The sequence below is a fragment of the Dendrobium catenatum genome, unplaced genomic scaffold, assembly GCF_001605985.2.
Source record: "Dendrobium catenatum unplaced genomic scaffold, ASM160598v2 original_scaffold_21676, whole genome shotgun sequence".
In the NCBI taxonomy this organism is placed as follows: Eukaryota; Viridiplantae; Streptophyta; class Magnoliopsida; order Asparagales; family Orchidaceae; genus Dendrobium; species Dendrobium catenatum.
In genome coordinates, this window is record NW_021340136.1 from 58,636 (window position 1) to 68,190 (window position 9,555).

At 33.3% G+C, this 9,555-nt stretch overlaps 1 protein-coding gene across 1 annotated transcript in view; it reads left to right on the forward strand.

Moving 5' to 3' along the window:
- Positions 1-812: 812 nt before the first annotated feature.
- The window catches only part of LOC110111902 (F-box protein SKIP24), an 8,945-nt gene continuing 202 nt past the window's right edge, over positions 813-9,555 (forward strand). The window contains exons 1-4 of the mRNA XM_028691596.1: positions 813-1,096; positions 1,183-1,356; positions 5,045-5,207; positions 5,295-5,422. Coding sequence (XP_028547429.1) covers positions 870-1,096; positions 1,183-1,356; positions 5,045-5,207; positions 5,295-5,422 — 692 coding nt within the window. The 5' untranslated portion in view covers positions 813-869. The remainder of the gene's footprint in view (positions 1,097-1,182; positions 1,357-5,044; positions 5,208-5,294; positions 5,423-9,555) is intronic.

A 9,555-nucleotide genomic window follows, 5' to 3' on the forward strand; every position in this document is an offset into this window, starting at 1 on the left:
ATTTTGGGTAGAGTTTGATTATGAAAGCTTTACTCTAGAAAATTCAAGTTAGGTTCAAATTTATTTACCAACCCAATATTGATGCAAATCAATACAATTATTATTTGAATTCCATTAAAATAGATTTTGTTTAGATTAAACGAAATCCAACATTATTATATCAATCTTTGAAAAAGAAATACAAATTAAAAGAAATGCAGTGTAAATTAAATGTAGTACAAAAGAAATATTTTAAAGTTGTTTGAATGAGTGTAAAATAAATGCAATAGATTATTATTTTTGTTTAATTTGAAGTAAATGAGGGCAATATAAAGTGGGAAGATGATGATGTTAGTGGTAGTTAGTGGCGGTGGGTGGTGGCGATTGGCAGTGGGCGATGTTAGCGGTGGTAGCCAGTCTTGGGGGCGGCGATTGTGATAGCAAGTGGTGGGTGGTGGTTGACATTAGTTGTGGTCGGTGATCAGTGGTTGCTGATTGTAGACTACAACCAACTGGTGGCAGCGATGGTGGCCATTGGTGATGACGATGATGGCGGCGGTTGACAGCATGCGATTGCATAGATGATAAATTTATGGAGTATTTAGGAATAGTCCAAATTCGAGGAATACTAAATATCACAAAATTGAGCTAGAGATATAATTTCAAATATATTAAAATTTTATATTACAAAATATCAATATTATTAAAATCTCAACAATTAAAATATTTTACACCTATTTCACTTAAAACCAACCCGCCTCTAAATATTTTCGAGTACAAAAATACCCAAATAAGTTTGCCAATCCGAATCGATAACCTATATATAGGTCAGGTTAATTAATCTAAAAAACTTTCCGACAATTTTCTTGGTTAACCACGAGAGAATATCAATGTCGTTCCTCCCCGATGAGATCTGGAGCAAGATCCTGGAAATGGGGGCGGCAGCTAACCGCTTAAGCTACCGCGATCTCTGCTCGCTGGCCATAACCTGCCGCCGCCATAACCGCCTCTCCAGCGACCCTTCTATCTGGTCTATCCTTCTAGCCCTAGATTTTCCCCAACCAATTTCCTCCTCCTCATCCCTGCCGGTACCTTCTAAATCCCTCTACAGAACCAGGTGTGACTATTTTTAATCCTTCAATTTTTCTCTATCTCGTTATTTTGCATTCCTTATAAGAGAATGAGGTAGCTACCGAGGTTTAGGTTTGAGAGGGATAAGGCGCGAAGGATTGCTGCGTCGAGACGTGCCATTCTAATTGCAGAGAGCCAGGTATCTGTTTGCAAGGGAAGGCTGAAGGAGTTGGAGTGCCAGTTGCGGAAGGAGGGTGAGAGGATGAAGGGGGCATTAGAAGAACTAAGCAACTTGGAGAGGATCAGGTGCTTATCTAACTTTGATAGTTTTTGTTTTTTAAATTATTGAGGAGAGTTCTTTCTTCTTCTTTTTAAAATTTTAGATCAGCGTGCCTTCAATATTTAACGATTTTGTGTTGTTCAGAAACTTCCTATCTGTTCGTGTGGGCATTTGATAGTCTCTTCCCGTGTTAGATGTTATTTTATATGGTTGTTAAAAACTCGGCACAGATGCAACTTAGAAATTCGATGATTGATATACGATTATAAACTTGAAGACTGTTTGACTCTTAGCCATTTGCCCTCCATCATTTGTTATCGTGATGTTGTGTGAATTATTTGAGTTATAAATTTATAATTACTCATGCTGTATAAACACTTTTGTGTTGTGTATTTGAGTATTTCTAACTCAAATGCATCTCATATTATGTTTCATGATCAATAAGAACTGATAGATTAAGATTCTGACTGCATGTTCTGTTTACTAATTATCTGAAGTTGCTTAACTTACAAATTTACATATGGAGTATTTTTTAATTTTTTTTTTAATTTTCATGGTGTATTTAATTGAGGTATGAAATTTCTTTTTCTTGCGAGCAGGAGGTGTTGAAATTTATTCTAGAAAACTTTAAACTTTTTTTTTGTAGAATAACATTTGAAAAGCTGAGAGTTTATTCTGCATATTGTATTTACTCTTATATTACTTATTCATGCCAACAAAAACTTGGTATGCATTATCACCTTTTTCTTATTTCCTTGTCTATAACTTATTAGATTTGTTTCATATTGATTTATAGACATCTGTGTGAATTTATTCTAGCTTCTTGATCTTAAGTTCTCTTTAGTTTTTCAGAAACTAAAGGAGAACTTTAAATTCTTGATTTATATTGGGACGGCCCCTGGACATTTGTGTAGCTTATTGATTTTAAGTACTCTTTTAGTTTTTCAGAAACTGATCTTTCTTAACTTTCCTAAAATTCAATATTCACAAAAGTTTTATTTAATAAATTTTAAATCTAAAAATTTATCTTTAGAATGAAGGATCTTTAGGTCCTTCTCACTCATGTGGCATATTCTTTGATGTCAAATATTAGTTTATGTAATTGAACATGTTGTAACTCGAACTATTATTGTACTTGTGGCGGTGTAGAGTGTGTTGCTATTATTTTTTCGGACAATCAACATGGCTCCTTTGGTCAACTTCCAGGTTTTAGCATTGAATGTTGCATTACATTCTTCTATTGCAAGTTTTCCTATAGAAATTAGGTTTCTCCTAGGGCCAAGAATATGTCTTATCATTTTCAGCTTTCATTTAACTTCATATATGCTTTGGAGTATCACATCATCGATGCCCATAATATTGAAGGGCTCATCATTCACAAGAACTACTTTTCATAATTTATTGCTATGTAATTTCTATTAATTCCTTATGAGAAGAAGATTGAAAAAATGCACCTAAGTCTAATATTTTTAGCTCCATTAACCAAAAGCTCTGATATTACTTGTTTGGATAGTGATAAAATTTTGATGAAAATCAGATGAAGATGAAGAATGAACACATCAAACATCACAATCACAATATATACTCATTTCAGTTTATGTGGTTTAGTGATATTAACCAACTTCCACTGTCACACAGAGATCAAATGTTCTACTAAATTTTAAAAGATGGAGTACATAAGAATTTTTTTTGATATATAAGAAGATATGAACATAAATATGATTTTCTCTACATCAATGACTGAGAGAGAATGCAATTACTTGTCATGAAAATGAGGTTTGAATATGGAGAAGAAGACGTTGTTGTTGCTATTATCATCTTCCCTTCTCAAATGCAAGTGTTGCTTCCTCTTTTCTCTTCTCTTTTGTAATAGCTTCTCCTTACTATGGCTAAAAGCTTAAGCCCGTCTCTTTCACTCTCTGTTTCCCTCTTCTTCTTATTTTCTTAATGCTTCGATACAATAAAATTTTTATTCGCAGATAGTGGTAGGTATCTATTAGGCCGGTCCAACCTGGACCGGCCCAGCCAGTCCGGGTCTTCTCCAGGCGGAAGCAGTACACACGGGCGGAAGAACAGGGAGGCGTGGGGGTGGGTCCACTAGCAATTCAAACAAAATTGGAGTAATTTTGGAGGGAGAATGAAGGGTAGAGATGTCCTTTTGCTTTTGTTTTGAATTAGATTGTATTAAGAGGGAATTAACCTAGGTTTTAGTTTTCATCTGGATTATTGCTTGTGTGCTTGAGATTTGCTACGGGGGGAGGTCGTGGGGCTCTAGATTTTCATCTAGAGAGCGTTGGGAGAGTGGATCCTCCTCTCGAATCGAGGATCATTGTATCGTTTGTTTTTCTTGCAATTTACATAAATTTCCCTCAAATTTCTCTCAGCTTTCTTCACGTTTGTTCGTTGTTTTTGTGTTTGGTGGCTGTTTTCCCATAGAAAACAGTGGATTACTTGTGATTTGGCTTAGATCCGATAGGAATCACTTGAAATATTCAAGTGGTACCTATCAGTATCATTATGTCGATATTAGGTAGAGAATGGTAGGTAATGAATTTATAGGAATTAGATAAAGAGTGATAGATAAAAACTTATATGAATTAAGTAAAGACAAATTTATCTTTATATCTTAACGTGTAAATATTGTTAAATTTTAGTGGTGAAAACTTTTTGATGATATTACTTGCATTTACTTGAGTAATCTCGCTCAATTACTTGCATTTACCTGAGTAACCACCATTTATGCGTACAACACCATGCAATTGTTGCCTCTTGCGATTGCAATTTGTGAATCAGTCGCTCTATTCACCTCGAACGCATCATAATATGACATTACTTTTGATTTTTCACGTAGGCTTCATTTATTTCACTGTTTATTCTAGATGAAGTGGTCAGCATCAACTTGGTTTTCATGCATCCTAAAAAATTTATAAACTTCTTTGTTTAGTATCATGACATCGATACAATTAAAGAGATGAAATTGCTCAAGATGCTTAGTTTATATCTGTAGGATACATGACAAATAAAAAAGTACACAATTGGAGTTTCAAAATTATTGATGCTCTTATCACTTTTTTTTTTTGACATTTTTCTTCAAGATCATAAACTTCTAAGTAGGCAAAATCATTTTTATTGTAATTTAGATCTAGCTGGGGATGATTGAAAAAAATATTGCTCAAAGCTTCTTGACGATGAAGTTGAGGATGCATTCGCTTATGTCTATAAATCTTATGAGATATGCAAATCGTTGTTTTGGATCTCATTGAGCTTCAAATCATGTACGAAGTTATGTGGAGTTGAAAAAGCCATTATATTTATTAGAGAGAAAACTAAACGCTCTTCTCCTGTTTTTGTATTTCTATGTAGTTCCTAATGCTCTCACCGCACTGGAAATTAAGTTTATGATTTTCTTAATTGTTTCATTTAAATTAGTGTTTTTGAATTTATTTTAATTACAATAATTATCCCTTTGGATAATATTATGTTCTAATTTATATCATTATTATAAGATTATTTTTATTTTATTTAATCCTATTTCTTTAAATAGAGATAACTTGTTTTCTTTTGGATTAATTGATTGATGAATGTACAAATTATAATTGGTGAGTAGATAACTGTTCTGATCATGGTTTATTTACTTAAGTAGAAGTTACAAAATACATTTTTCCCCATTTGCTAGAATAATTTGGATGTCTTTAAATGTTCATATTTCACCAGGCGAGCCTCTGTTGCTTTAAATGTCTGGCAGCCAGAATTAGTTCGTGGAAGCCAAAGGCAGATGGTGGAGCAATGCACTGTTCCTATCGAGTCTCGCCTCAGCAACCTTAAGATGGAAGTTAATCTTTGTAAACATCAGATTTCGATTTTCAAGAATGCTTATGTACGACTCCTTACTTTATGCTTTGCATTATTGGCAAATATTGTACTTCTATTCTCCCAGGTCGCTAATTTTGAGGACTTTTGGCAGAACGAGCAGAAGCAAAGACTCCAGAAAAGTAAAGAAGCCTTGTCCTCTCAGCAATATAACCCTCTTGAAGCTTATCATTCAAATGTATCTCGAACAGATTCTGGCACTAAGAGGAAGAAGTTGACATAGTAAGTCCATCTCCCTCTCCCTCTTCTATGTTGTCAATTAAAATAAAATTTTAATATTTTAAATGAAATGATTAGCGTATGCTTAAATGCTGCTCAAGTTTCTTATTTGATGATTTATATTTGTATTGTTGAATGTATTTATCTATAAATTATTGAGGGTTTAGTAATTTTGTATTCATTTAAAGTAATCTGAGGTTGAATGTCTCAGGTCATCTTTTTAAGTTGAGCTAGAAGTTACCAGTTTGTCATGTTTAATAATATGCATGAATCCAAGAATATGGGGATGCAACATTAGAAGTTTAGGATATTGAGAGAAAATAGTCACCAATAATGCAGAAGTTGGCTGAATTTCAGAGAAATTCAGCCAAAACAGAATATAATTTTTAAAAAATTGTAGGAAATCTGAGAGAAAAATATTTGAAATCCTCTAATAGAAGAAGAAAACAGCACAAGATACACGGATCTTCAATTCGAGAGAAAGAACTAACACTCCAAATCTCTAGCCAAAGACTAGAGCCCAAGCACCACACAAGAGATTCCGAATTCAGATTCAAATTCAAAATCCCCTTAACCCTAGAAACACAAGACTAATTAAAGCAAAAGGACAAAAGTTTAATCCCTAAGCAGCCCATAATTTGAAATTTCCCTCCAATACAATGCTTAATTAAAGTGTTGGTCACATCTCCTTAGCCGTCCCTCTCTCCCCTTGGTTCCGTCCCCCTTTGGCCCTCCTCCTGTAGACCAGAACCGGTCCACTAGGGACCGGTTCAGCAGGTTCAGCCGGCCCACCTTGGGCCGGCCTATCAGATATCACCTCTGCTTGCTTCATTCATCGCTTTTTTAGGTATGACAGTAATTAAAAAAAAAAAAAGGAATGATAACAATTGATGCACTCATATGAACTTTAAAATAATAAGAGTGTATTTTCTACAACTTAAATGTGGAGATTTAGGTTTCGTTTGTCTTTTTGGTGCAACCCAGATTGACTATTTAAAAAATGGAATGAGCATCTCATCACTTATAAAAATGGATGTAGTGCAACCCAGATTGACTATTTTCTTATTAGAAAATTAAACCGTTTAGATTGCAAAGATTGTAAAGTTATTCCGAGTGAAAGTTTATGTACCCAACATCGATTATTAGTTTTGGACTTTAAGATAAAGGGGCATAAAATAATAAATAAAGTAAAATATTTTTCGAGGATTAGATGGGGGCATTTAAAGAATATTAATCAAAATATTTTTGTGAGTAAGATTTTAGATCTTAAGATTTTGTCTGTGCATGAGGATGCTAATGTTATGTGGGAAAAAGTGGCTAGTGATATTAAGAATATTGCAAAAGATGTGCTTGGAGTATCTAAGGGAAAAGCCCCTAATAGTAAAAATAGTTGGTGGTGGAATCCAATTGTGCAAGAAAAGATTAAAAATAAGAAGATTTGTTATAAAAATTGGTTTAATTTTAAAAATTCTGATAATTGGGAATTATATAAAGTGGCTCGTAAGGATTCTAAGAAAGCAATATGCGATGCAAAGACATTAGCTTTTAGCGATTTATATAATAGATTAAATACTAAGGAGGGAGAAAGATATATGTATAAGTTAGCCAAACAAAGAGATAGGAGTAGTAAGGATTTAGTTCAAGTGAAGTGTATTAAGGATGAAGATCAAAAAATACTTTTCTTAGAAGATGATATTCAACAAAGGTGGATGAGATATTTTGCTAAACTTTTTAATGAAGAGTGTGAAAATAAGATTGACTATAGTGACCTTAGCACCCTAAATGAAAGTAAAGATTTCTGTTTTTATCGGCGTATTAGTAAAACTGAAGTTAGAGAGGCTTTAAAGAAAATGAAGGGTGGAAAAGCTGTTGGACCTGATGATATTCCAATAGAGGTGTGGAAATGCTTAGGAGATGAAGGGATTTCTTGGCTTACTAAACTTTTTAATACTATTTTGAAGACTAAAAAGATGCCAAAGGCCTGCAATGCTTTATGGTGCCGAATGTTGGCCATTAAAAGAGAAGCATAATACTAAGTTAAGTGTGGCAGAGATGAGGATGCTTAGATGGATGAGTGGCTTTACCCTTAGAGATAGGATACGAAATGAGCATATACGTGAAAAGGTTGGAGTAGCTCCAGTAGAAGATAAGATTAGAGAGAGTCGCCTTAGATGGTTTGGTCACATAAAAAGGCGGCCTTCCGACGACCCGGTTAGGAGAGTAGAGGTATTAGATTTGACTTGTGTTAAGAAAGGTAGGGGTAAACCTAAAAAGACTTGGTTAGAAAATATTAGGAATGACCTTTCTTTATTAGATTTAAACGAGAATTTGGCTTTTAATAGGACACAATGGAGAAAAAGGATTCATGTAGCCGACCCCACGTAGTGGGATAAAGGCTTGATGTTGTTGTTGTTGTTGTTGTCTTTTTGGTGCTTTTGTAAAAGACAGTTTTAAAAAACATTAGTTTAAAAAATGTAGTTTTCTAACGGAGAAGCATATATAAAAAACTTTTTCAAAACTGCACAAAAATGAAAAAAAAAAAAAGAGTTATTGAGAACGTGATTTGACGAACCCAAAAAAAAAAAAATCCTCCGTTTCCAAACGGAAAAGGCAAAAAAAAGGCTCAAACAAACAAAGCCTTACATGCTAAGTTAAAATGGAGAAAGGATGTAAAAGCTAACGTGAAGAGTTTATTTCACTAGATTTAGTCCAGGCCTCAATTTGATGGCCTTTGTCATCCACTATAGTGCTGACTATCTACGATTTCTACTAAACTTTTGAACAAAAAGTTGGTCAACTATATATTTATTCGTGGTCAAATGCCTACATGAACAACTATCACTTCATTGGATAAATCTTGGCTTACAAGTTTTGGATGATGGAAGCATGGGATAATGATTAGGTTTGCCTTTATCGTTACCATTATCCCTTAGTTTTGAGCTTAAAATAATTGAGCGTATACTTAGTCTAAGATTTTCTTCCTATATATTGAATAAAAAAGTTTTAAATGGTAGCTTAACTTTGGGCTTGGTTGCCCTTTTAGTAGCTCACGAACTTGGGGTGGCTTTGTCGTAGAAGACTTTTGTGAAACCCCGTTAGCAAAGTGAAATTAAATTCTTAAACATTAAGATACTATTTGGCATAAAGATTGGAATTTTATGAAAAACTCTGAAGTTAAATGTGCTCGTACAAGAACACTACTAGTACGGGTGATTTCTTAGGTAGTTACACCAACGAGATAAAATCATTAGGCCAAAATAATAATACCTCGTTGTTTAGGAGCTTAGATTATTACAACTTTTCTCTCATCTTTAGTGATCAAAAGGTTCTCATCATATGCTACAAGAGTGGGCAACTTCTCTCACAAATTTTAAGGCGGTGTTTTTATTTAGCCAAAGTTCTTTGATTGCCTACAACATAATATATATTTATGGACTCTTCCCCTCTAAATTAGTAGATATGGTTAGCATAAGATCAACTTTAAATCATGTTTGAATTAAATAAAAAATAAAATAAAAAAAAGATTATTCTAGTCATTAGTGGAGCTATAGTGAGGACTCTGTTCATAAGATCTAATAATAAAAGATTAGCCCAAAAACAAATATTAATTTAATTAAACATTAAAACCTCTACCTAGTTCTATGTTAATTTTTTTTTTTCCCACGTAAATATAATCTCTACTCATTCAAACCCTCTCTTTCTCTCTGCTAGAGCCCACGAGTTTATCTACTCTCTTCTCTCTGCTGCTCTCTTCTCTCTCCTCTCTCACTTTTATGATGATGTATACATAATATATTGTAAAAATTAAGATTTTTTTTCCGAGTATAAGTTTTGAAAGTGATTCAATAAATTAGAGTTAATATACGTTATATAGCATTAATCTTCGATTCAAATAACTTGAGAAATTCATATTATGATTTCCAATTTATTATTATTTTTATTATATTTTAATATAAAAAAAAATCGTGTTTTTGATAGGATGAATTTCCGCATATGTAAATGGAAATAATTATAAAAGAGAAATTGGATATTAACATTTGGAGTTCTCATTATGATTCGTTTATAAGCTTTAATTATTTTGTTTAGTCTATTATTTGAAGTTCTTGAAAGATTGGACGTAAACAGCAGACGAAAAC